The sequence below is a fragment of the Peromyscus californicus genome, unplaced genomic scaffold, assembly GCF_007827085.1.
Source record: "Peromyscus californicus insignis strain IS unplaced genomic scaffold, ASM782708v3 Scaffold_2__1_contigs__length_46816999, whole genome shotgun sequence".
NCBI lineage: Eukaryota > Metazoa > Chordata > Mammalia > Rodentia > Cricetidae > Peromyscus > Peromyscus californicus.
Window position 1 is genome coordinate 11,084,074 of NW_026294540.1, and position 25,732 is coordinate 11,109,805.

General features: G+C 53.9%; 2 protein-coding genes across 7 annotated transcripts in view; one reads left to right on the forward strand and one right to left on the reverse strand.

Annotated features, from left to right (window-relative positions):
- The window catches only part of Rasal1 (RAS protein activator like 1), a 33,878-nt gene extending 19,104 nt beyond the window's left edge, over nucleotides 1–14,774 (forward strand). For 3 of the 4 annotated variants that reach the window (XM_052755218.1, XM_052755221.1, XM_052755222.1), the window contains 8 exons: nucleotides 4,836–4,973; nucleotides 5,940–6,084; nucleotides 8,338–8,510; nucleotides 10,043–10,180; nucleotides 10,267–10,402; nucleotides 11,584–11,704; nucleotides 13,777–13,853; nucleotides 14,072–14,774. In XM_052755218.1, the coding sequence (XP_052611178.1) occupies nucleotides 4,836–4,973; nucleotides 5,940–6,084; nucleotides 8,338–8,510; nucleotides 10,043–10,180; nucleotides 10,267–10,402; nucleotides 11,584–11,704; nucleotides 13,777–13,853; nucleotides 14,072–14,196 (1,053 nt within the window). In that variant the 3' untranslated portion in view covers nucleotides 14,197–14,774. The remainder of the gene's footprint in view (nucleotides 1–4,835; nucleotides 4,974–5,939; nucleotides 6,085–8,337; nucleotides 8,511–10,042; nucleotides 10,181–10,266; nucleotides 10,403–11,583; nucleotides 11,705–13,776; nucleotides 13,854–14,071) is intronic. The other variant, XM_052755219.1, reaches the window with a different exon arrangement.
- A 729-nt stretch (nucleotides 14,775–15,503) lies between these two features.
- The window catches only part of Dtx1 (deltex E3 ubiquitin ligase 1), a 32,289-nt gene continuing 22,060 nt past the window's right edge, over nucleotides 15,504–25,732 (reverse strand). For 2 of the 3 annotated variants that reach the window (XM_052755224.1, XM_052755223.1), the window contains exons 4-10: nucleotides 19,416–19,477; nucleotides 18,976–19,137; nucleotides 18,735–18,796; nucleotides 17,784–17,954; nucleotides 17,511–17,672; nucleotides 17,337–17,426; nucleotides 15,504–16,841 (exon numbers count right to left, since the gene is read on the reverse strand). In XM_052755224.1, coding sequence (XP_052611184.1) covers nucleotides 16,617–16,841; nucleotides 17,337–17,426; nucleotides 17,511–17,672; nucleotides 17,784–17,954; nucleotides 18,735–18,796; nucleotides 18,976–19,137; nucleotides 19,416–19,477 — 934 coding nt within the window. In that variant the 3' untranslated portion in view covers nucleotides 15,504–16,616. The remainder of the gene's footprint in view (nucleotides 16,842–17,336; nucleotides 17,427–17,510; nucleotides 17,673–17,783; nucleotides 17,955–18,734; nucleotides 18,797–18,975; nucleotides 19,138–19,415; nucleotides 19,478–25,732) is intronic. The other variant, XM_052755225.1, reaches the window with a different exon arrangement.

Here is a 25,732-nt window from a genome sequence, read left to right on the forward strand (position 1 = left end):
CTTTTAACTTAAATTAACCTGTTTCTCTTTATCTACCTTTTGCCTTGGGCCTTTTATTTATTTATTTATTTATTTATTTATTTATTTATTTATTTTGTTTTTCGAGACAGGGTCTCTCTTTAGTTTTGGAGCCTGTCCTGGATCTCACTCTGTAGCCCAGGCTGGCCTCGAACTCACAGAGATGCGCCTGGCTCTGCCTCCCGGAGTGCTGGGATTAAAGGCGTGCGCCACCCCCCCCCCCCACTGGCTTGGGCTTTTTAACTTTTCTTCTGTACATCTTACTTTCACGGCTTCCTGTGTCTGCTGCCTGGCTCCTTGCCCCGGGCGTCTCTCTCATTCTCTCCTCTTCCTCTCATTTTCCCCCTCTTCCCTCTTGAGCCCAGATTTCTCCCCCTATTTATTCTCTCTGCCCGCCAGACCCACCTAGCCTTTCTCTGCCTAGCTATTGGCCGTTCAGCTCCTTATTAAACCAATCAGGTGCCTTAGGCAGGCGAGGTGAAGCAGATGCAACACATCTTTACATAGTTAAACAAATGCAGCATAAACGAAAGCAGCACACCTTTACACGGTTAAAGTAATATTCTGCAGCCTAAACAAGTACAGCCATCTTTGCCCAGTTAAAAATAATATTCCACGCAGATGGTGGTGATGGTGATGATAATAATGATGATGTTGATGGTGTTGATGGTGATGGTGGTGTTGGTGATGATGATGGTGTTAATGGTGGTGGTGATGTTGGTGATGGTGTTGATGATGATGGTGGTGGTGATGTTGGTGATGGTGTTGATGATGATGGCGGTGGTGATGGTGGTGTTGGTGATGATGATGATGATGGTAATGATGGTGATGGTGATGGTGATGATGATGATGGTGATGATGATGGTGATGATGGTGGTGGTGATGGTGATGATGGTGTTGGTGATGTTGGTGATGGTGTTGATGATGATGGTGGTGGTGGTGATGATGGTGGTGGTGATGGTGGTGTTGGTGATGATGATGGTGATGATGGTGATGATGGTGGTGGTGATGGTGTTGGTGATGTTGGTGATGTTGGTGATGATGATGGTGGTGTTGGTGATGATGGTAGTGATGGTGATGGTGGTGATGGTAGTGATGAGAGCAGAAGGGAGGGAGAAGGCCAGGGCCAGGATGAAGGCTCCGCGTGTTCTGTAGGTGCTAGGCTTTCCCAGCCTGGATACAAAAGATGGAGACTGGGGACTGTGGCTTTGGGCCAGGTGAGGTACATGAGCAGAGCAGATGTGGAACTGTAGGGAGTGGTGGAGTCTGTGGCAAAATGTAGCCCCACCGCTTATCTACAGGGACCACTCAGGCCAATGTTCTACATAGGAAAGGGGCCTAGTCCCCCTGCTCCTGCAGAGTCTTTTTTCTCACTACTATGCTGGGGCTAAGACACAGTCTCACACACACCAGGCAGGTACTCCACCACTGAGCCAAGGCCTAGCTCTCTCTTCACTTTTTTTTATTTTGAAATAGGGCCTTGCTAAGTTTCCAAGGCAGGCCTTGAACTTGCAGTCCTCCTGACTCACCTTCTGGAATATCTGGGACGATGGACAGGCCTTTGCCCCAAGCGAGCTGGGCTAAGCTGAGCATCTTCCTTCCTTCTTCCCTTCCTTCCTTCCTCTTCCTCTTCTCCCCCACCCCCAACTTCCCCTCTCTCTCTTGCCAACTTCTGGGATTCTATGTAAAGTCCCCCAGTTTTGAAACATGAGGGCGAATTCACCCAGCCAGACAAGCTGGATTCAGTCACTTGGATTTAGTCACCACGCGTTGAGGTTGTCCTGGACCGTGGCCTGCTGGTCTGAGATCTCCGTTTTGTTTTTGTTTGTTTGGTTTTTTTGTTTTTTTGTTTGTTTTGTTTTGGGTTTTTTGAAACAGGATTTCTCTGTGTAACAGCCCTGGCTGTCCTGGAACTCACTTTGTAGACCAGGCTAGCCTTGAACTCATGGAGATCTGCCAGTCTCTGCCTCTTGAGTGCTGGGATTAAAGGCGTGAGTCACCACCAACCGGCTGAGATCCTGTCTTAATAATGTTCAGTGCACAACCTGAGATGGATGTCAGGGGGAGCTTGGTGGCACAGGCCTGTAATTCCAACTCCCCTGGAGGTTGCAGCAGGAGGATTATAAATTCAGGGCCAGCCTGGGCAACAGATAGATGCCGCTGATGTTGTCTTCAGTTACGGATGAAACCAGCAAGTTTTTGGTTTTTTTTAGATTTATTTTATTTATGTGTTTGCGCTCACACTCAGAGGCCAGAGGGTGTCATATGAGTCCTTAGCATTCCAGATGTTTGTGAGCCACCTGATGCGGGTGCTGAGATCCGGACTTCTGATAGAGCACTGAGCATGCACTATTAACCACTGAGGCAACTCTCCTGCCTCAGCCGGACTAACTTTTCCCCAATGCTAAATACAGACCTCTTGGCAGAAAGATCCAGAACCCACTGAACGCTGGAGACATCACAGCCCAATTCTTACAGCCTGAGTTAAGAGCTTTGAAGATGTTTATAGCATCTCTCTCTCTCTGCTTTTTGTTTACAGATTGGGAAACTAAGGCCCAGAGAGCTTGAGATTTCTTCCCCAGATTCCCTCTCCTCCCCCATGGGATTGAGCTCTGGCCTCCCATCTAGAAGTGACGTCATTGCACCCCAGTTAGCCTGGCTCTCACCCGGGCCGCCTCAGAGGTGTTAAGTGGGACACACAGCTAAGGTAGGGAGGAAGGAAAGAGATCAGGAGGCCAGCTCCCCACTCAGCTCAGCCCAGGAAGCCAACATCAGTGCCACCCACGTGTCCCCAGTGGGTAGGGACCACAGACTTTCTCAGATCATGAAGGTAGGGAGCCCTGAGCAGCCTCTGGGAGTGTGTGTGTGTGTGTGTGTGTGCATGTATGTGAGTGCATGTGAGTGTGAGTGTGTGAGTGTGCGTGCATGTGAGTGCGTGTGTGTGCATATATGTGAGTATGTGAGTGTGTGTATGTGAGTGCATGTGAGTGTGAGTGTGCATGCATGTGAGTGCGTGTGTGTGCATGTATGTGAGTGCATGTGAGTGTGAGTGTGCATGTATGTGAGTGCATGTGAGTGTGAGTGGGTGAGTGTGCATGTATATGAGTGAGTGTGCATGTGCATGAGTGTGTGTGTGTGTGTGTGTGTGTGTGTGTGTGTGTGTGTGTGTGTGTGAGATGTAGCCCAGGCTGGCCTCTTCTAACTTATTATGTGTCCAAGGATGACTGTTTTCTTTTGCTTCCTACCACTGTGATGAACACCAAGGCAAATGTGGGGAGAAAAGAACTTGTAATCTGTCATGGAGGGAAGTCGAGGCAGGAACCCAGAGGTAGGAAATGGAACAGAGGCCACGGAGGGACACTGCTCACTGATTTGCTCTCCAGGGATTGTTCGGTTTGCTTTCTCACGCTGCCCAGGACCCCCTGCTCAGGCATCGTGCCGCCCACGGTGGGCTGGACCCTCCCGCATCCATCATGAGTCAAGAAGATGCCCCCACAGCTTTGCCTCCAGGCAATCTGATCGAGCTGTTTTCTCAGTTGGGGTCCCTCTTCCCAGATAACTGTAGCGTGTCACATTCACACACACACAGCTAGCTAGCACAGTGACTTTGAACTTGTGATCCCCCTGCCTCCGCCTCCCACGCGCTGGGATCACAGGCATGTGCCACCGCAGCCGATTTCTGCGGCCCTGGGGAGAAACCCAGGGTCCCACGCACACTAGCCAAGCACTCCCATGGTGCAGATGCCCCCACAGCCCTCTTTTTCACTGTTCACTTTGAGACAAGCTATCGATAACTTGCCGAGGCTGGCCCGGAACTCACTCTGTAGCCCAGGCTAGCCTCGAACTTGTGTGACCCCCTGCCTTGGCCTCTGCGTACACGGGATGGCAGGCCTGCACCACCAGGCCTGGCGCATGTGTACCTTGATGAGCTAACGTTGGGGGTTGAAACGATTCAGGGAACCTGCCTGGGAGGAAGTGGTGATCTGGGGACAGTTCAGGGCTCTGACTGAGATGGTCCCCTCTCGCTGAAGCCCTGGGTACAGACGTCGCCGGGCCCACGGGCAAGGCTGACATGCCCAGGAAGCTAGCTCACTCCAGGGTAGCTATTGTCACAGGGGTGGCTGACACCCCAAAATAAACATAGACATACCTACTCAGGCTTGATATAGCAGTGGGGGAGGGAGCTGTGCCCAGTGTGGAAAGCTCACGGAGGGACTCAGGTGGGCTCTGCAGCCTGATTGCCAGGCTCCTTGCTGAGCCTCCTCAGTCTCCTCATTTGGAAAGCAGAGATTAAATGCACTCTTGACCCTTGACCCTCGGGTAGCTGAGACTGAATGGCCGGAGAGTGGTAAACAACTCTGCCTCTGCTGTTGGTTGCTGGGTAATCTCAGGCAAATGACCAATCTGGGCTGTAACCCGCCCTAGAGTGAGTGGTAAGTAAAGTCTGTGGGAGGAGAATACGGCCTGTTTTTGCAACCATAGCTCCTGGGTCTGGGTTTGAATCCTGACTCCTCTGCTGTGGGACCTTGAGCAAGCCACTTGGCCTCTCTGAGGTTGCCACGATATCTCTCTTCTCTGGCTGTGTGTTCCGAGCACAGGAGTCTGCTAAAACCAGTTTTGTTGGCCAGATCAGTTTCGTCAGTCCGTTTTCCAGCTAGAGAAACTGAGGCAGAGAGGAGGGGGGAGCACCCTCCTTGGCAGGCTAGGAAACGCCTCCTGACCCGACTCCCTCTCCCTTCTCTGGGCACTTAGTGTTTGCTGCCTCAGTTTCCCCAGCTGGGACAAGGGCTTCAGGGCCTGTCGTGATTCTCCGGCAGGATGTGAAGTACCTGGCCACCAGCGGTTTCCTCTTTCTACGGTTCTTTGCGCCCGCCATCCTCACACCGAAGCTGTTCGACCTCAGAGACCAGCACGCGGACCCACAGACCAGCCGCTCCTTGCTGCTGCTTGCCAAGGTGTGTATGTGTGTGTGTCCGGGGTGGGGGGTAGGGTGGGGGTGGGGGTGGGTGGGAGGGGCTCGACCTGGGTCCTCTCAGCTGGAGAGAAGCATGATGGGAAAGATCGCGAAGGTCGTCTGGGAGAAGGCCCAGAGGAAGCCAGTTTCCTTCTGTGGGTGTCTCTGTTTTCGATGACGTGGCCTTGCTGGGCCACTGAGACCTAGAACTTGCCTGTCGCCCAGACTGGCCTAGGACTCAGGGTAATCCTCCTGCCTCAGCCTCTCAAGTGCTTGAGATTATAAGTCTCATTAAAAATGACCACGGCCAGGCGGTGGTGGCACACACCTTTAATCCCAGCACTCAGGAGGCAGAGGCAGGTGGATCTCTGTGAGTTCGAGGCCAGCCTGGGCTACAGAGCGAGATCCAGGACAGGCACCAAAACTACACAGAGAAATCCTGTCTCAGAAAACTAAAACAAACAAACAAACAAACAAACAAAAAAACCCCACTGTGTCTGGCTTTCATTTGCCCACCCCACTCCCCTTTTGGCAGTACTGGGAATTGAACATGGGGCCTCATGCATGGGAGGTGATCACTCTACCGCTGAGCTACAGCCCCCATCCCTGTTGCTCTTTTCCTTTTTTTTCCTCCTTGTCTTTATTATTTTTTTAGATCATGAAAACTCACTCCTTCCCAAAGAAATGGAGGAAGTAGGCTAGCAGTCATTTATACCTCAGTATGAATTAAGCCATTCTTGATAAAGTGGCCACAACCTGTGGCTCTGACAGGTCCCCAAGGACACGTGATAGAATTGGGCAGTGCTGGGTGCGGGGTGGGAACTGGGTGGGAACTGGATGCTGGTTCCAAAAGGGAGAGGGGGGGATCAGACAGTGCCCACGGTGTACTGATATGAGAACAGAGTTTGGGGTTCCAGAGGGCGCTCGCCTCAGCAGTGACCTTGCCTTCCTTTCTCCTCTGCTCCAGGCCGTGCAGAGCATTGGAAACCTGGGCCAGCAGCTGGGCCAGGGCAAGGAGCTGTGGCTGACCCCCCTCCACCCCTTCCTGATGCAGAGCATCTCACGTGTGAGGGACTTCCTGGACCAGCTGGTGGATGTGGATGGGGATGAGGGTGAGTCCTGTGGTCCTGCCACTCCTGGCTTGTGACCCCCACCCCTGGGGGGAGGAGTCCTCAGCATCCCACTCCATTGGTCCCCAGTTCCCCAGCACCAAGATTGTGGACCTGCAGGTCAACTAGTCAGTCAATTAACATTGGTGTCAGACTTGGTTAGGTCATCTCTACCAACGTGGCCATGGGGCAGGGTCATGGCATGGAGTCTCTGGTATGGGTACACTTAGTAAGTTTCTGCCATATTAAATAGGCACCACCTCAAAGGCCTGGGACTATGGCTTAGTGGAGGAGAGCTTGCCTTGCATGCATGAGGTCCTAGGTTCAATCCCAGCACTTGAAAAAAAAAATACCCTTCTAGATGCTTTGGATAAAGTGGTTAATGAAGGGGAAATGGCTCAGTGAGTGAAGTACTTACTGAGCAAGCTTGAGGACCTGAGTTCAAATCCCTCCACTCACCTAAAATCTGGGCATGGCTGTGACTGTCTGTAACCCCAGCATTGGTGGTATGGAGGCAGGCGGATCCTCGGGGCTCCCTGACCAGCCACTGGAGCCAAATGGTGAGTTCCAGGTCCAGTAAGTGGGCCTGTGTCAAATCATAAACTGGGGAGCAACAGAGAAAGACTCCAGATGTTGACCTCTGGTCTGCCCATGAGCAGATGCACACACACATGCATGCACTATACACACACACATGCATATGTACGTGTATACACACACACACACACACACATACACACACACACGAGACAGGAGAAAATCTTGGACTTATTCATAGGATTTCCTTCCAGTGGGGACCAAGCTGTAAGACAACAGCCAGACAGATATACAGTGTCGGGGGGTCACAAAGGTGGGGAGGGCGGGCTGGTGTGTGGTGGTCCACGTCTTTAATCCCAGCACTCGGGAGGCAGAGGCAAGAGAGGCCAGCCTGGTCTACAGAGAGTTCCAGGACAGTCTGGACCACACAGTAAGACTCTGGAGAGAGACACAGAGAGAGAGAGAGACAGAGAAAGAGACAGAGACAGAGAGAGAGAAAGAGACAGAGAGAGAGAGAGAGACAGAGACAGAGAGAAAGAGACAGAGAGACAGAGAGAGACAGAGAGAGCAAGACAGAGAGACACAGAGAGAAAGAGACAGAAAGAGACAGAGAGACAGAGACAGAGAGACAGAGACAGAGAGAGACAGAGAGACAGAGAGAGAATGGCCCAGTGGCCCAGAGTGGCCTCCCTAGTGGCACTAGAGTGAACATCTGGAGTGAGCACTGTGACTTTTTTGGAGTGTGTTAAATCAACATCAGCTCCCAGACAAGGACACTGCCAGGTGCCCAGAGAATGGAGTCCACACTTGCCCCCCAGGGCTGGATTTTCTTGAAGTCCTCTCCCTGTGAATCACCTAGCAGCAACACAACCCCCCATCACCATCACCACAACCCGGGAGCTGATGCAGCCCTGGGTTTAGAGCGCCACCTAGTGTCAGCGCGTTGGAGATGACTGCGGACTCCAACAACAGGGCACAGACCAAAACAGAGGGAGGGGACTTGGGGGGGGAGGGGGACGGGACTTACAGTACACTCTATTTTGCTCTTGGAGATTCTGCTGGCCTCAGAGATACTGACTGGGGGGAAGGATGGCTTGTTTGGCTCCTGTCTGGGCACACAGAATAGCTAAAGGGCATCTTGGTGTAAGATGGAGACACTCTGGCTGGGATTTGGGGAACCGGTCCCAATGTAAGAGCAATCCAGGCAGTGAACAGCACGTGCAAAGGCCCTGGGGTAGGGACAGAGGACATCAGAGAGGCTTGTGCAGAAGAGAAAAAGAGGAGAAGGAAGTGGGGCACTGGAAAGCTGTGGGGGCAGTCCTCCCAACGCCAGTCGGCTTGCGTTGGGAGTGGAATAGTGTTATGCGCCTTTGAAGCAGAGGACTTGGGGTTGAGGGCACTTTGGAGACTCAGGTCACATTGGAGTAACCAGGAGCAATGGAGAGTCCCATCCAGCTGCAGTCTTACCTGCCGGTCCCTGGGCTTGGAGAGGGATCTGGGTACCACTTTCTTCTGCTCTTTAGTCCCTTGCCTCAGTGGCTGGTGTGTGTGTGTGTGTGTGTGTGTGTGTGTGTGTGTGTGTGTGTGTGTGCGCGTGTGAAGGAGTGGGGTCTGAGGTCATAGCCTTGGTCTTCCCGCCCCTGAGGAGCAGACCGTTGCAGCAGGTGCCAGAGGCCCCAGACATAGCAGAGTCCCCCACCCCCTCTCTCTATTTCCCAGAGGCTGGGGGGCCAGCCTGCACCCTGGTCCAACCCTCGACAATTGTTCGGGAAGGCTTCCTGCTGAAGCGCAAGGAGGAGCCCGCCGGCCTGGCCACACGCTTTGCCTTCAAGAAGCGCTACTTCCGGCTGAGTGGGAAGGACCTCTCCTACTCCAAGACTCCAGAGTGGCAGGTGGGACTCCGACCACAAGAAGACGTCACTAGGGTACTGGGGGAAACTGAGACCCAATGAGGAAGTTGGGGCACCCCCACCCAATATCATAGCAGTTAAGGCAACGGATTCCAAACTCTTGGCTGGCTCTGAGCTTGGGGCCAGCCTGGCCCAGAACAAGGACACATTTCACGGTGGGACATTCTGTCCAGGGGTGGACATGCAGGGGTGGGGGCCACAAGGCCTACACCAAGCATCACAGACGCACGTAGGATCCATCTGTTCTGCTGGCTGTGTGCAGGTGCACACACACACACACACACACACACACAGAGGCACTCACTCAACAACTCAGTCACCATGCACAAGCTTTCCCTGTGTGCCTGCGTGTGCCGGGCTCTGTCCTAGGCAGATGACACCACTGTCCTCCATCCTAACCAGCCCGAGGGAGACTAGGACTTGGCATTTCATCAGGCGTCTGGGTTGCAGGGCTGCGTCCACAGACGGAGTGACTTTGGCAGGGTCGTTTGCCTTCGTGCCTCAGTCTCCCCATCTTCACATTGGGGAGAGTAACAGGCCCAGTCTCAGAAAGTGGTCGCGGTCATCAAGTGAGCTGAGGGAAGCAAGGTTCCGAAAGCCTCAGCCCAGTGCCACATAAGCGACTGCTGTGGCAAGGATGCTGGTGGTGGTGATGAGGGTGAGGGTGATGATTGTGATCATGGCGATGATGGTGGTGGTGGTGATGATGGAGGTGATCATGGCGATGATGATGGAGGTGATGATGGAGGTGATGATGGAGGTGATGATGGAGGTGATGATGGTGGTGATGATGGAGGTGATGATGGTGGTGATGATGGAGGTGATGATGGTGGTGATGATGGAGGTGATGATGGTGGTGATGATGGAGGTGATGATGGAGGTGATGATGGTGGTGATGATGGAGGTGATGATGGAGGTGATGATGGAGGTGATGATGGTGGTGATGATGGAGGTGATGATGGTGGTGATGATGATGATGATGGAGGTGATGATGGAGGTGATGATGGAGGTGATGATGGAGGTGATGATGGAGGTGATGATGATGATGATGATGATGGAGGTGATGATGGAGGTGATGATGGAGGTGATGATGATGATGATGGAGGTGATGATGGTGATGATGATGGAGGTGATGATGGAGGTGATGATGATGATGATGGAGGTGATGATGGTGATGATAATGATGGTGATGATGGAGGTGATGGTGGTGATGGTGGAGGTGGTGGTAGTGATGATGCTGGTGATGATGATAGTGATGATAATGATGGTGATGATGGTGGTGATGATGAAGGTGATGGTGATTGTGGGGTGGTGGTGATAACGATGGTGATGATGGTGTCAGTGATGTTAATGCTGGTGAAAGCCAACTTAGACCTGGGAAAAGTCAAGTCACTCAGCAGGTGACAGCAGGACTGTGGGGAAGACACAACAGAGCTGTTCAGAACTGAGTACATGTCCTTGGTGGCTCCACCTGGTGCCACATCCAAAGGCATGCCGCCTGTGGCTGCCCACAGGTTCACTCATCCATCCCAGTGTCCTGCATCCGTGCCGTGGAGCGTGTGGATGAGGGTGCCTTCCAACTACCACATGTCATGCAGGTGGTGACGCAGGATGGCACTGGGGTGCCACACACCACCTACCTCCAGTGCAAGGTAAGGTGTCACCACAGTCAGGGGTGGGGACCCTGGGGACCCTGGCTCAGGCTCACCCGCGTTCTGATTGGCTCCACCCCTTGCAGAATGTGAATGACCTCAACCAATGGCTGTCAGCCCTGCGTAAAGCCAGCGCCCCCAACCAGGACAAGCTGACAGCCTGCCACCCGGGTGCCTTCCAACGCGGACGCTGGACCTGCTGCCTCCAGGCTGAGCGCTCAGGTGAGGGGGTGGGCTTTGCTGCAGGCTCCACCCTCCCCGTCGGCCAATCAGTAAGCATCGCACTCTCACTTGGGTGTGCTGTGCCACCATGAGCAAGTGACTTAATGTCTCTGTGCTTCAGTCTTCTCGACTGGGGAGCGGGGTTGAGGATAGCCCTGACCTCCTTGGTTCTATTAGCCGATACTGAGTTGATATACTCAGAACACCGTCTGTGCCAGCTACACACAAGTACTGTTTCCAACACTCCCACTATGTGCCCAGAGCACACAGTCTGACTTGCTGAGGCTAGATGACAATGATGGTGACCGTAACAGGCTGCTATGCTGTTGCTGGGATGAATCTCTGGCCCTGAGCGCTGGCTGTACCATAGATCCCATCCCGGCCCTATCCAGACAATGATAATAGTGTTAGAATCACAAAACTGAGGCTTCGGAGACTTGGAGAGTCTCTGAGACCCAGCCCCAGGGCAGGGACTGGGGAAGGCTGTCTGGAGGAGACGTTGCTGTGAGTGACGGTGGTGAGTGAGGGTGTGCAAGGCTGAGCAAAGGGGGCTGAGGCAGGACTCACGGGTCAATACGGTCCGCTTCAGCGTCCTTTCTGTTTCTGTGATGAAACCTTCTGCCCTTAGGGGAAGAAAGGGTTAATTTGGCTTCCATTTCTAGATCACCGAGGGAGGGCAGGGCAGGAACTTGAAGCAGAAGCCATGGAGGAACACCACTCGCTGGCCCGCTCACAGGCTCACACTTACCCAGTTTTCTTATGCAGCCCAGGACCACCTGCCTAGGGAATGGTGCCACCCACAGTGGGCTGGGCCCTTGCGCATCAATTACCAATCAACACAATCCGCCCCGGACATGACCACGGGCCAACCTGATCTGGGCATGCCGTTATTTGAGACTCTCCTCTCAGATGAGTCTAGGCTGTGTGTCAAGTTGATAGTTAAAGCTGAGCAGGGACGGGGTTCGTGAGGCCGTAGCTTCTGAATCAGAGTGGAGGCGGGGAGGAGGCTGGAACCCAGGCAGGAGCTACAAGGGGGACCTGACTAAGTGGAGGAGGGAGAGGCTTGCACAGGAATTGGGCAAACTGAAGAAGGCAGGGCGTGATGACTACCCCGCCTAGAATGAGGCAGAGAGGCTGCTAGCTCGGAACAAGACTTTCTTGACCGTACTGTATATCCTCAGCTGCCGGCTGCAGCCGCACACACTCAGCCGTCACGCTGGGGGACTGGAGTGACCCACTGGATCCTGACGCCGAGGCCCAGGTGGTGTATCGCCAGCTGCTCCTGGGGAGGGACCAACTCAGGTGGGTGTCACCTGCCTCACCCCACTGTGGCCTCTTTACGGTCATTTATCCCTTAGAAAATGTCCCCCTCCCCATGTAGCCCAGGCTAGCCTTGAACTTGCCGTGTAGCAGATGACCTTAAACTTTTCTTCTTCTTCTTTTTTTAATTGCAGTTTTTAAAAATTATTTTCATTTTATGTGCATTGGTGTTTCACCGTGGGTGTTGGGTGAACCTGGAACTGGAATTACAGACAGTTTGTGAGCTGTCATGTAGGTGCTGGGAATTGAACCCACGTCCTCTGGAAGAGCAGTCAGTGCTCTTAACTGCTGAGCCATCTCTCCAGCCCCGATCCTAAACTTCTGATCTTCCTGTTTGTACTTCCTTAGTGCTGGCCTTACAGGTGTGCGCCACCATGCCCGGTCTGGCCTTACAGGTGTGCGCCACCATGCCCGGTCTGGCCTTACAGGTGTGCGCCACCATGCCTGGTTTATTTATGTGGTGCTGGGGACTGAGCCTGGAGCTCACGCATGGTGGGCAGACTCTCCACCAACTGAGCTGAGCGGCAGGCCCAGCCCATTGCCTTTCTTTTCTTTCTCTGTTTGACAGTGCTGGGGTAGAACTCACGGCCTTGCACTCCACTGAGCTTCAGCCAAGCCCTATTGATCCACCTTTTAGCACACTGGCTGAGCTTTCAGAGGTGCATGGGCCACCATGGGGCCTCAGTGTCCAGGAAGTCAGGTCTTGGAATGATCTGTAAGGCACAACAGATTGTCTTAGGTTTCACTGCTGTGACAAGACCCCATGGCCAAGGCAATGTCTAAAAGAAAGCATTTAATTGGGGGCTTGGGTTTCAGAGGTCAGAGTCCATGATGGCGGACCAAAGACATGGCAACAGGAACAGCTGAGAGCTCACGTCTCGATCCCAAAGCGTGAGGCAGAGAGAGCTGACCGGGAACAGTTTGAATCTTTTGAAACCTCATAGCCCACCCCTAGTGACACACCTCCTCCAACAAGGCCACACCTCCTGATCCTTCCCAAACAGTTCCCCCAACCGGGAGCCAAGTATTCATGCCTATGAGCTAGTGAGTGATGTTCTCATTTAAACTATCCCAGGGAGCTTGGGAGCTTACAGTATGGGAGCTCCAGAGATTTGGGTACGGTTGGTCTCTTTAACTTGGCTTTTGAGCCTCCCTGGTACCTTGGATACCTCCCTCCCTCTTCCTAGCTTGAAGAGCTGTTAGTTAGTGACAGGTTTGTACCAAGCCACTGTAGGGAAGGTTCTGTACTGACCTGGCTAGTTAGTGGCTGTGTGGTGTTCAGCTAGTTACTTGACTTCTCTGTGCCTCGTATAGCAAAGGAGGAGATAGGGCATTGCATTGACTTCATAGTATTGTCCGAAGAGTCAAGAGCCAATCCAGTGAAAGGACACCACATAGCTTCCCCCATGTAGGAGCTATTATGGTGCTATGTGAACTTAGGCAAGTTCCTCAATCTCTCTGCGTGTCTGTGGTTTATCTGGAGAGCAGCGTTACCGGTAAGTACCTGCCTTGTGTAAGCTGGCTGTGCCATGAAATGAATTCAGGCATGTACAGGGCTTCTTGGTGTAGAGCCTGCTACTCTAGAAATGTTTGTGGTGATGGAGTGGTGGTGGCTGGGATGATGCTGGTGGTGATGGTAATGGTGGCGATGGTGATGGTGATGATGGTGGTGTGATGGTGATGATAATCACGGTGTGATGATGGTGATGATGGTGGTGATGGTGATGATGGTGATGGTGATGATGGTGGTGGTGATGATGATGATGGTGGTGGTGATGATGGTGGTGATGGTGGTGATAGCGATGGTGATGATGATATAGTGATGGTGGTGAGGGTGATGATGGTGTTGATGGTGATGATGGTGTTGATGGTGGTGATAGCGATGGTGATGGTGTTGATGGTGATGATTGTGATGGTGATGATGGTGATAATTGTGATGGTGATGGTGGTGATGATGAACCTCTGATTTCCCCTGCAAGCAGCAGAGAATCTTGGGTAGGAGTAGCACTGTGCCTTGGAAAACAGCTTTGTCCCTTTTTCTTCTCAACCCTCAGGCTGAAATTGCTGGAGGACTCCAGCCTGGACCCAGCTCCAGAGCTGGACCCCGGGAAGGACTCTGGTGCCGCGGATGGTAAGGGAGAAGGGGTTCCGTTCTCGTCCCTTTCAGATGCGTGCCCAAGTTGGCCAAGCACACTCCCCATGTCCTCCTGTATGCCCTCATGTTTCCAGTGCTGGTGAATCTGGGGATCCTTTCTGCACGGGATAAAACTACAGCCCCAGGAAGCCCCTGGGCTCTGGTGACAGCCACCGAGAGCCTGCTGAACCCCATGGCCTGCTCTTTCCCTCCAGGGGCCTGCGTGGAGGTTCTGGCTCGGCAGAGAACGGCCATCACCCATCTGCTGCAGGTACTTGAAGACTTGGAGCAAGCCCACGAGGAGTTCCAGAGGCAGGGACAGGGGCGAGTGGCCCGCTAGGATGCTGGATGCTGAGGCGGTGCCAGAGCCAGTTGAGGACAAGGAGCCACGGGGCCTCCCCCAGCGCAGTCTGGCCCAGGCATCTCCTCCAGGCTGCCCTTCTTCACTGCTGTGGCCTGGAGCCTCCCAGACAAAGCCTGGTCCTGTGTGCCCTGTGGCCAGCCAGGGCATGGGAGCCTTTGGCAGGGTCCAGCCCTGTACTGGCCAGACCTCACTCTCTTCTCTGAGCCCAGAGTCTCGGCTTCACTGGACGCCCCTCGGTCAGTGCCGGTGGAGCCCATCTCACCCTGAGCTGCTGGATACAGCTGTGCCTGAGTGTGCTTTCCTCCTGTCTCAGGCCAGCACCAAATAGGCTTGACCAAGACCTTCCCCTTTCCACTTCTGTGAGCCCCGTGACCTCACAGATCCTTCTGTACCCCACCCTCATCTGGCAGCCCCGACCTCAAGCTTCTGGAACCAGGTGTTCTCAGAACGGGGTGGGAGCCCAGCATGCCGATTCAGAGCCTTGAAGCTGGACACGGGCTCTTTCTCCCTCTTTGAGCCTCAGTTTATCCTGTATAAAGTGACGAGTGAGTGTGCCTAGCTGTGAAGTGTTAACATTGGGGTACCCTGGGGGCCAGTGAGAAGATTCTTGGCCATAAGCACAGGTTCCCAGATTCTACCCGGCCACTGAGGGGTTGGGGGGGGCAGGCATCTGAGTTCTGGGGCTCACAGGTCTGGGCTGTAGGCTTGGGATATGATTTGAGAGTGAGCCACAGAGGGCGAAACGTTTGGGAACACTCGGCTGGCAGAGCTGAAGAGCCTGTGAAGACTCCTTGAAGAAACCAAGTCTACCAGCTGGATCAGGAGCTCCGGGGACGGTGCAGCGCTATCCCACATGTGGTCAGCAGGGGTCGCCTGGAGCCGGAGCATCATCTCTCAGAGGCTCTGTTAGGAGGGAAGCTTTTCCTCCCGCCTTCTTCCATGGCCAGGGTGGCATCGGTGGGCCGATATGGTATCTCCCAGCTCTTCCACACCCTCCTGGAGGGCGGCACAGAGTTCCGATCATCCTTGTCACTCGGGTGTGTGTGTGTGTGTGTGTGTTGTGCTGTGTGCGTGCACGTCACTTCTGCATCCTTAGTGACTATGAGAGTTTTGCCTCCTTCCCTTGATGCTGCAAGACAGCACAGTATCAGGGCCCATCCTCTGCTTTCTCCCGCTGCCCCGGGCAGTGGTCCAATGGTTATCATTGTCTCCCAAGCTGTCTCTCCCCAGTGTTCCCTAGAAGCACAGTCACCCAGCACCCTCTTGGCAGAAAAAGGCCTGACAAGGAGAAAGACCATTTATTTCTCCACCCACAGTGGGACTGGTAGATTTTTTTTTTCCTTTCTTTCTTTCAAAAGAGCAATCGCTGGCGTCCCTTTAAAGCTTGGCTGACTTCCATCGCAGCAGCCAATCCTCAGAGGCGGAGCTGGTGAGTTGCCTGGGCAACGGGCCTCTGGTTGGCCTGAGACGATCAGCCGCCCACTGCCCACTTCCAAGGAGCGAGAAGTTAACGCTTTGCCGCCTGCTCTCCGTTTTCAACGCGTGGGCCTGAAACAAGGCCTCCCCTCGCTCCTGAAGCCAGAAGCTACAGCTTTTGGGTCTCAAATGTCCGGAGCGGCTTAGTGGGGGAGAAGCCGGCATAGAGGCAAGAATGACGCCGTTGCCTGGGATACACAGAGGTCTAGAGATGGGCACAGGAGGAAGAGGGTGGGGGGTCCCAGGAAGATAAATAGACACAAGCACAAAATAAGATAGCCTCGTCCCCAGTGGCCCGCGAAAAGCGACTCTGTAGCCTGGGATTTCTACCCCATTGGCTTGCAGTGCCCAGTGGGCAGGCAGGTGGCAGAGCTGACATGGGTTAAGAGGGTGAGGCGCAGGGGCAGACCGGCCCCTGGAAACCTTACAGACTCCCCATTCCCCCAGCGCTTGGCCCAAATCCTGGGAAGGGGACGAGCCTATATAGATGTGATGGAGACACAGGGGGATCCACGGGATGTGTCGTCAATGGGAGCCTTTCTGTCTCTTTTCCTCCCCCCTGCAGACTGGGGGAAGTCAGAGGCACGTGGGTGTACGTGCGTGAGCGTGTGCGTGCAACAGGACACGTGTGTGTGTGTGTGTGTGTGTGTGTGTGTGTGTGTGTGTGTGTGTATGTGTGTGTGTGGCGTGAAGGGCAAAGCTCCATCTTTTCCATAGGGAGGTTGCCCTCTCTGGCCATCCTATCCCTGCTGCCCTTGCTGGGGGCCACAGGTTGTTGGAGCCAGCTGGCCTGGCATTCCCCTGTCACCCTCACAGCCACCAGCTAGATCCCCTTAGCGCTTCTGGCTCCTCCCACCTGCTGGAGGGAGGCCTATGCCTGGCTAGGGGCAAAGCAAGAGGAAAGGCGGGCAACTCAGGCCTCAGGCCTTAGACATGGCCTCAGACACGCCCTGGGCGGTGAGCTCGGCCAGCACGTTGTCTAGGTAGCTGGCGTCGGGGTAGCCGTGGCCAGTGAGGTTGGAACCGAACTCCGTCTTGTGGTGAATCTCGTTCCACACCACGGTGTCCGACTCGCCCGTGGTATTGGATGTTCCAATGGTGAAGATGAGTCTGCGTTCCCAGGCGGTGATGAGCAACCTCAGCACCTGGAGGGGTTGGGGAGGGAGGGGGGGGTGAGGGGTGAGGGGTGAGGGTTACTGGCAGCCTGGGCCTCAGCCTGCTCCATGACCATCCATTTCAGAAAGTTCTGTTTCTTTCGGGCCTTGTCAGCAGTACTGCTGGGGTTTAGTCCCCACTCTTTGTACAAAACAGCCGCTTTGTGAATTAGTTCCCATGATTAAAGGTCTGAAGATTTCGCAGGGAAATCGAAGGTGCTAGCTTCTTCGGGTAAACAGTCATGGACAGTTGGACGGCTTAGGGTGAAAGGCTGCTGTGACTGTCTATAAGTCATGTGCCCTCTCTACAGCTTTCTTCAACTGGTGAATGAGATGAAGTAGGTTTGGGGCCTGCTATTAAGCATGTTGACTTGGGAAGGAACGACGCAGCAGGGATTGTGGACAAGGGAGAGGCAGGCCTAGAAGATGGTGGCCGGGGACCCTGCCCTCATTCATTGTTGAGAGCCGGGGGGGGGGGGTACCCACCTTCCGTCCTTTCTCATTGTTCGGTAGGTAGCAGTGGCGAGGGAAGCCTCTGGCGGTGAACTTCTTGCCTGGGTTGGGATGTTCAGGGCCCTGTGGACACAGCAGTGGGAGGGGTCAGATCCCAGACGGGTGGAGTCTCTGGAGGGGCCAGAGAGTGGGGTCCGCAGGGCTCACCTGGATGCCCGTGGGGATGTCATAGACAATGCGGATGGTCTGGGTGTCTGCAAAGCCAGGCAGCGAGTGCGGGATGACGTGAAACTCCATCTTCCCTGGCGGCTGCGTCCCTGTCTTCTCCCCGTAGATGGCTTTGCAGGTGGGGCACTGTAGGCTGCCATCCTGGGAAGGGTGGGCTGGTGTGAGGCCCCGGGGGCTGGGGGGGGGTCCCACCCGGCCCCCGCCCACTGCCCAACTCACTGCCTGGCGCCCACCCGCTGCACGGCAGCCCACCTTGTGGCCCACCTTGTTACCGTTGGAGTACATGGCCACCAGGCAGAGCAGGTGGTACATGTGGCCACAGCGGCCCAGGCGGCCCACAAGCTCGGGCCGCACGCTCTTGTTCCGGAGCACACCCTCATAGCCGGATGCTGTGACCAGCCGCTCCATACAGATGGTACAGTCCTGGGGGGCCAGGGAGAGACACTGAGGATGGGAAGGGCCATGGGGAAGGCTATGGGGCGCGCTACAGAGGATGGGCAGAGCCATGGAGGGACACTGAGGATGAGGGTCATGAGGAAGGCCACAGAGGGACACTAAGGATGGGAAGGGCCACAGGAGGACACTGAAGATGGGAAGGCGGGAAACCTTGCCTCTGATTCCCTCCTCAGACAGCCCCTGAGCAGGGGTTAAATGCTTAATTACCCAAAGCAATACCCTGAATGGAAAATGTGGCGTAAAACCATCCATCACAAAAGGTGGGAGCCCATAGAGGTTTCCTAGTGAGAGCTGAGATTGCTTTACACAGCAGGGCTGCATTAGGGGATGGTCACCTGAACCACCATGGTCACCAGGTGTCTGGGATGGTTTGCACTTGGCCGTGCTGCAGGGAGGTCTTTTGCTCCGCCCCTTGGCATTTCTATAAAAGCCCTTTAGTAGAGACAGAAGGAGCTGGTGGGTTTTGACCCAGGCCCTCCCGAGGCTAGCCTGTGTTTCTGTCTGTCTCTCTCCTCTATATTTCTATCTACATATTCCTTATTTCTCCCTGCTCAAGAGTACCCTGGGGGGAAAAGTGGGGGCAGGTCCCCCACAACAAAGACAGACAGGTGTGATTCTATAAAACTTAGGCTCCTCCCCAGGGCCTGGTGAGGAACCAGGTGAAACCAGGTGAGGAACTGGTGAAACCAGGACGGGCAGGAGGAAGGCAGGCTGGGAGGAGCTGAGGCCCCCACCTGGTCTGCTCACCTCATCAGGTGGGTTTTTCACCTTCTGCATGTACCTCCGAACCACATCCTCAGGGTTCTTACCTGCAGAGATGGGGGAGGGGGACATATCTCAGGAGGGGTGAGGTGGGGGTCAAGCGCTGGGGAGCAGGTGGGGGAGTGGCAGGAAGGAGGGGGGAAGGGCGAACTGAGGGTAAGTAGAGGCAGGTGCCTGCTGGGTCCTAAGAGCACTGGGATTGTGATTGGGGTCACACGGGGCCTACTTTTCTTGAGGTGCTTTTTCTTGGTCTTGCGGCACACGCCGGGCACTCCAGGAACAGGCTTCACGTCGCTCTTGCTCACAGGGGGCGGGTGCAGGATGGGTCTGGGGGCTCGAGTCAGGCACACTGGCAGCCCGGCTGCACACAGCAGGATCCCAGTCATCCCTGGGGTGGGGAGTGGGGTGCAGTGATAAGGGGTGGGGTCGTGACAAGTCACGCCCTCCCTTCATGGTTGGACTGATGGGGCAGGTGGATGCTACAGAGGATGGAGGACAGGGTGTCACCCCCGTACTCTGACACTGCCTACCCCCAGAGCACCACCACCCTAAGTTGCAGCCAAACTAACCTAATGGGAAGGACCGCACTTGGGCCCACCCACCAGTTCACCCAAGGGGCGGGGATCTTGAGGCTGGTGGGCGGGGCCTCACTGGATTGGGTCTTACCGGCCAGTGCTGGGTGGACAGGGCCGGTGCCATTCAAGTTCTTCACAGGAAGCGCAGGAACCCTGTGGGGATGAGAGGAGGTCTCAGCTGTACTCTAGCCCCAACACTCCGTGCAAGGACCCTGGCTTGTTTTTTACCTCAGGCTTCCTCCTGGCACACCCCCTCTCCTCTGCCTCTGTCATCTGGATGAGCCACCAGGAAGCCGCATCCCCGTCTTGAGCTCCTATCAGCTATGGGGCCAACACCCTTAGGCCTAGTTCTGACTCTTGTTTTTAGACATGCTCTCATGTATCTCAGGCTGGCCTTGCGCTTGCACTGTAGCCAAGGATGACCTTGAACTTCGGCTCCTCATGCCTTCACCTCCCATGTGTTGAGGTTGCAAGTGTGTTCCGCCATACCCAGTTTTATGTGGTGCAGGGGGTTGAACCTGGAACTTCAGGATGAGGCAAGCACCCTATCAAGGGAACCACATCCCAGGCTCGAACTCCTCTTCCCCCTACAGATGGCCTCTTTCCACCAGAGAGTGTTTGGGCCCCGGTTCCCCCTCCTTCTCTGGCCTGAAACCCAAATATCATCGAGTAAACTTCTCTTAAGGTTTGTTCTATAGAGAGCTGGTTCCTGCAAAACACTCTGGAAAGGACTCAGGAGTACGTTGGGAAATACCACACTGTCTCTTGCGCCAAGATTCTTAGCTTATTTGAGCACAACAAAGGCTTGTGAGACATCCTGACACTGGGGATCACATGGTCCCCTCTTCAGATAAAGAGCCCCTGGAAAGAAAGCATTCTTTGTCTTTTGGGGGTCAGTCATCGCTGCTTTTGGTTCTTAGTTCAGCCACTAATTAGCTGGTGACACACAGCACATCATGTCGGCCTCTGTAGCAGTTTCTCTGTCTGTGGAATGGGCATGATGTGGTGCCTGCGTTTTGTTTGCTGAGAGGAGCATGAATCCTGGTAGCTAAGAAATATTCTGAAATCATTATTATCATCATTATTACTATCACTACCATCGATCGCCATCACCACCATCACCAGTATCACCATCACCATCACCATCATCATCATCACCACTATCACCATCATCACCACCATCACCATCATCACCACCATCACCATCATCACCACCATCACTATCACCATTATCACCACCATCACCATCATCACCACTATCACTACCATCACTATCACCATCATCACCATCATCATCATCACCACCATCATTATTATCATTATTACCATCACCACCACCATCATCAATACCATTACCATCTAGGCCCATCTTTGGGGAAGGGGCTGGGACAATCTAAAATCATTATCATTGCTCCCATGGGAGGCGGGAAAAGGGAAGAGGGATGGATGCTCTGAGCCCTGAGTGGAAGTGGGATGAAGGCACTGAGCCTCAGTTTCCCTACCTGTAATGAGGAGTCTTGTGAGGATTCAAGAGCTTCTCCTTCTGCAGTGTGGTAGGACCCAAAATGAGAAGGGCTGAGCACCCATGTGACCTGTCTCAGGCTTTGTAACCACCCTCCAAGACCTTGCTGGAGGACAGCACCACCATAATTATTACTCTTCATACTTACGGGGCAGCAAAGAGAAGTGGTCACGGTTTCCAGCCTTCCTTCCTACCTGTCTATAAACACTGCATGTGGACACACCAGTTGAAGTCCTGCCCTCATCTCCGCCTTCCCACTTCCTTTTCCTTTCTGCTTCATGAGAACGCCCCTCTTCTCATTCAGGACAGTGTGTAATATGGGTAGGGAGGAAAATATTTAGCATACACACCACTACCTACTTATCTCCTACCAGTGGCAGGCATGACTAATCCATCACAGCTCTCTGAAGTCCAAAGAATCCATCACACAGCTCTCCAGTCAGCCTCTATCAATCAGGATAGTCAGATTGCTATCTTAGATATATGATGCCCAAAGTCTGGTCCAAATGGTTCCCCATATTGCTGAGTCTCTGTCCCTGGGAGATGGGCAGGGAAACCCCAGGACTTTTGAGATCTTGGCCATACTTATATTTCAAGAAAAGCTTTAAAAACTTTTTTCTTTTTCTTTTTTTTTAGAGGCCTGGACTATAGGGGGGAGGGTTGTATGGGGCCTGATGGTGCAGCATCTCTGTGTGGTAGGGGACAGTCCCCAGGTGGCACACACCCTCTTGTAGTCTGCAAACTGCCGGCGAGAACCTTCCGCGGCACAGTTCCCATGCCGCCAAGCGTGGGAGCTTCGGGGGGTGGCCCTTTTGATGTGGGAGATACCACTTCCTCCTAGGCATCGAGAATACCTCCCTGGACATGCACTGCCGCCCAGAACCTCCAGTCAGTGGGGGCTAGCCTTCACTCCTGCCCTGCCTGCCTTCTTGGGGGCCCCCGGGTTGGCTGAGAGTCTGAGAACAGGCTTCCCCAGGGCCTGCCTGACTACCACTCCCAGCCCTGGTCAGCTGCCCTGTGCTCTTTGCCCTCCATCCTGCCGAGGCTAGCCTTTTGCACAGAGAAACAGCTGGCCATCTGATGGCGCCTCTGCTGCGCTCTGAACCTCATTTCCGGTGTACACACCTTCTCGCACGCTCTACACTAGCTCTGCTGATCTCACATATCCCGGGCTCATTCCCACTCCCAGGGTCTTTGCATCAACCCCTTTCTCGGATGGCTCTTTCTGAGATGTTTCTCTTGCACCCTCCCTCATGGAGGTCTCTGGTTCAATGCTGTCTCCCTAGACAGCCTGTTTCTCCCAGTTTTACTGTTTTCTCAGCATTAGCATGGTTGTAAGGAAGTCCTCTCTCTCCTCCACACTCAGTAGCTTCTCTAACGTATGGACCCAGTTCCTTTTCTGACCTTTGCACGTTTGTGCCCTCCCCACCTATATCCTCGACTAGGTCTCTCTGGATGACGCCGGACAGAAAGGATGTTCGTTCATCTGGTGTGTAGCAGATACTCAACACACACACATACCTGTGGTACAAGTGCACAGAACCAGGGTGGGTACTGTGTTGCTCTAAGCACAGGATCAGAGCACACTGTCCCTGGGTGTTCTCCGACCATGTCTTAAGGGAGCCACGAAGCAGGTGCTCAGGGAACACTTCCTGCAGCCGCCAGGCTGTGATCATGCTGAGGCGAGAGTGCTCAGGGGGCCTCCTGAAGAACAGCAGCACACCTGCCTTCTCTAAGGAGTCCTCAGCGATGGTGTCAATCCCTTGCAAGGGCAGGGTCCACAGCAAGGCTTCCAGAAAGCCTACACTGAACCGGGTTCTCTTCCCATGGCTCAGAGGCTGAGCTTCAAGAAGCTCCAGTTGAGGGGCACAGGAAGTCATCTCCCTCCCCAGCCTGAGAAAGAAGGGGCCCATGTGGTCCCTTTCCCCACCAGCCTCCACATCTATCCATTGACCACAGGCTCCACTCCTTTTTATCCGTGAGGGACAGAGTTCATCTCTTAGTGAGGATCTGGGCATTTTCCATCTTGTTTTCTAGTTGTGTGGTTCAACTCTTATCTCATCTGCCAGATTTCAAGCTCTGGGAACCACCCAACCCTGTGACCCCAGGACTGAGGGTAACAAAACAAGCTCCCAGTACTGAGCAGATAAGAAACTAGCTTACTACCTCTGGGGTCGCTTGATTATCACTAGAAACAAGGGCTCCAGTTCCAGATGTTCCTCCCCAATCTCCCAAACAAGATCGGAACAGATGTCAAATAAATAACACGCATACCACTATTACCAAATTTGCACCCATGGCAGACATCAGCAATCAATCCCAGCACTCCTTCCTACACAGCTACTGTGTAACTTGAGAATCACCCTCAATACCATACTCTAGGAAGTCTGTACTTCCCGGGCAAAGACACACGTGAGATGGTCGGTCATGGACCCTGCACCTGACAGCATGAAGCTGAAAGAGAGGAAGTGAGATCACTTTGGCCCCCTAGCTGGCTCGTGATGCTCTTGGCAGCAGGACTTGGAATTTCTGGGCCCAACTCTGGGCTGACCCTACTGGGTTGTCCAAGGTTGGGGGTGTTGTGGATCTGAGACCTATGGGGTTAAGTAAAGCCTCGGAGCTGGACCTACAGAGCTCTCTCAGGGGCTGTACAAGTGACCTCATGATAGGTCATTGGTTGTCCATCAGAGTGAGTCACCACCTTGGGGAGCAGGAGCCCCGCCAATACCCCTATAGATCTCCTGAGTCTTCATCTCTCCGTCTTTGCTTTGCCCCAGAAGGCCCAGGCTTGCCAGGCTCTCTGATGGTGGTTTCTTTGTCCCCACGAGCCTCAGACCTTCTGAGGATGCCTAACATGTACCCAGCAGGCCCCGGGGAGCCCTCAAAGGCTCTGGTCTCCGTTCAAGTGGAGAGGAGAGGGCAGAAGTGAAATCATGCCATCTGGGGAGAAGAAAGTCCTCTTCCCCATCTCTAGAAGCCTCTGTGAGGATGCTCTTGTCATCTGCTGCCTTTTAGTCCCACTCCACCTTGTAGCCAAGTCCCTGCCCTCCAGGTCACCTGAGGCCACCCCCTGAACACCCCATCTGTGGAGACAAGGCAAGGCCTGGGAGATGGAGCCTGAGTTCAGGGGTCCACCATCAGTGATCTGGGGCCCTGTGTTCATGTTGTTTTCCCCCATGGCCAGCTCTGACCATCTGCAGGCCTCAGTTTCCCCTTCTACCTCCCAGGGGGTGCACCCCACAACTTGGAGCCCTGACTGGCATTTGGGGATTTGGATTTCTCTCCGGGACCCTGGGGCTCAGTCCTGCTTTCAAAGATTGGTTTATTTTGTGTGTCTATGTGTTCTCTCTCAAAGTCTGCCCTCCCCAGAGCTCTGGGTGGAGCCCAGGTAGGGGAGGGCGGGCTGGTTGCTGTTCCCACGCCCCTGGGGAGCACACAGTGCAGACAGGAGTGTGTGGCTTGGCTTCCCAGGGAGAGGGGCAGGAAGTGCTTCAGGTGGGGGCTGGTTGGGGAGGCTTTGGGTTTGACCTTGTGGTGAGGCTGTGACCTGACTCATCACAGCTACCCTGGCCAGGAAAGGGGGATGGGTGGGAAGCCAAGGCCCCTTCTTTCCCAAGTTCAGGCTCCTGCAAGACTTTGGGACATAAACATTTTAGAGCCATTTAAACAAAAAGACCTGGAGAGAGAGAAAATGTGGTGCCATGCAGCAGACATAAAAATCACAAGAAATAAAAATAAACAAGGGTTGAGGGTGTGGCTCAGTGGGTAGAGCGCTTGCCTAGCATTCATGGCGTCCTGGTTTTGACCCCCAGCACCACATGAACCTGGCACGGTGGCACACACCTGTAAATTGAGCATTAGAGAGGGCGGGAGACAGGAGGATCAGCAGTTCAAGGTTATCCTCAGCTATGTAGCAAGTTCAAGGCCAGCCTGGGCTACATGAGACCTTGTCTTAAATCTCTCACACACACACACACACACACACACAGAAAATCAAATCACCTCTCCTCCATATACAATCAAGAGCATCTCTCCACAGCTGAAGACTCTTAGCACTGGATTAAGCCGGTTAAAGCAAGCCAGGTCCCACAGCCTGTACGCACCCCATCCTCTCTAGCTACTTGGGCCGACCCCATCAGCTCAGTTCCTGACTCCTTTGCACAGTCTGTTCCTACTGCCTGGAAGACTTGTCCCTCCCTCCCTCCTTCCCAGGCACGCTGCCCACCCCCACCCCCCACCCTACGTCTCAGTATCGGGCCAGGCTGGCCTATCACGATCTGTACACCTCAGCCCCCCAAACGCTGGGGTGGTAAGTGTGTGCCAACATGCCTCATGCTTCTTTCTCTCCCCAACCCCATTTATTATTTTACATATGTGCACATGTGCGCATGTGCCGTGATGGGAATGTGGAGGTCAGAGGACAACTTCTGGGGGATGGTTCTCTCCATCTACCATGTGGCTCCCAAGGGCTGAACTCAGGTCATCAGGCTTGGCAGCAAGTACCTTTACCTGCTGAGCCATCTTGTGGGTCCCGTTGTGGAATATTACTTTAACTGTAGAAAGGTGAGTTGTGGTGATATATTGTGTACCCTAATAAATTTGCCTGAAGATCAGAGAACAGAACAAGCCACTAGATTAAACATAGAGGCCAGGCAGTGGTGGCACACGCCTTTAATCCTAGCACTCGGGAGGCAGGGATCTGTCTGGATCTCTGTGAGTTCAAAGCCACCCTAGACTACGTGAGATTGACTCAGTCTAGGAGAGAAACAGAGCCAGGCAGTGGTGGCACACACCTTTAATCCCAGTACTTGGGAGTCACACGCCTTTAATACCAGCACTAGGAAAGCTGAGACAGGAATTTTTTTATTTTATTTTATTTTTTTTTT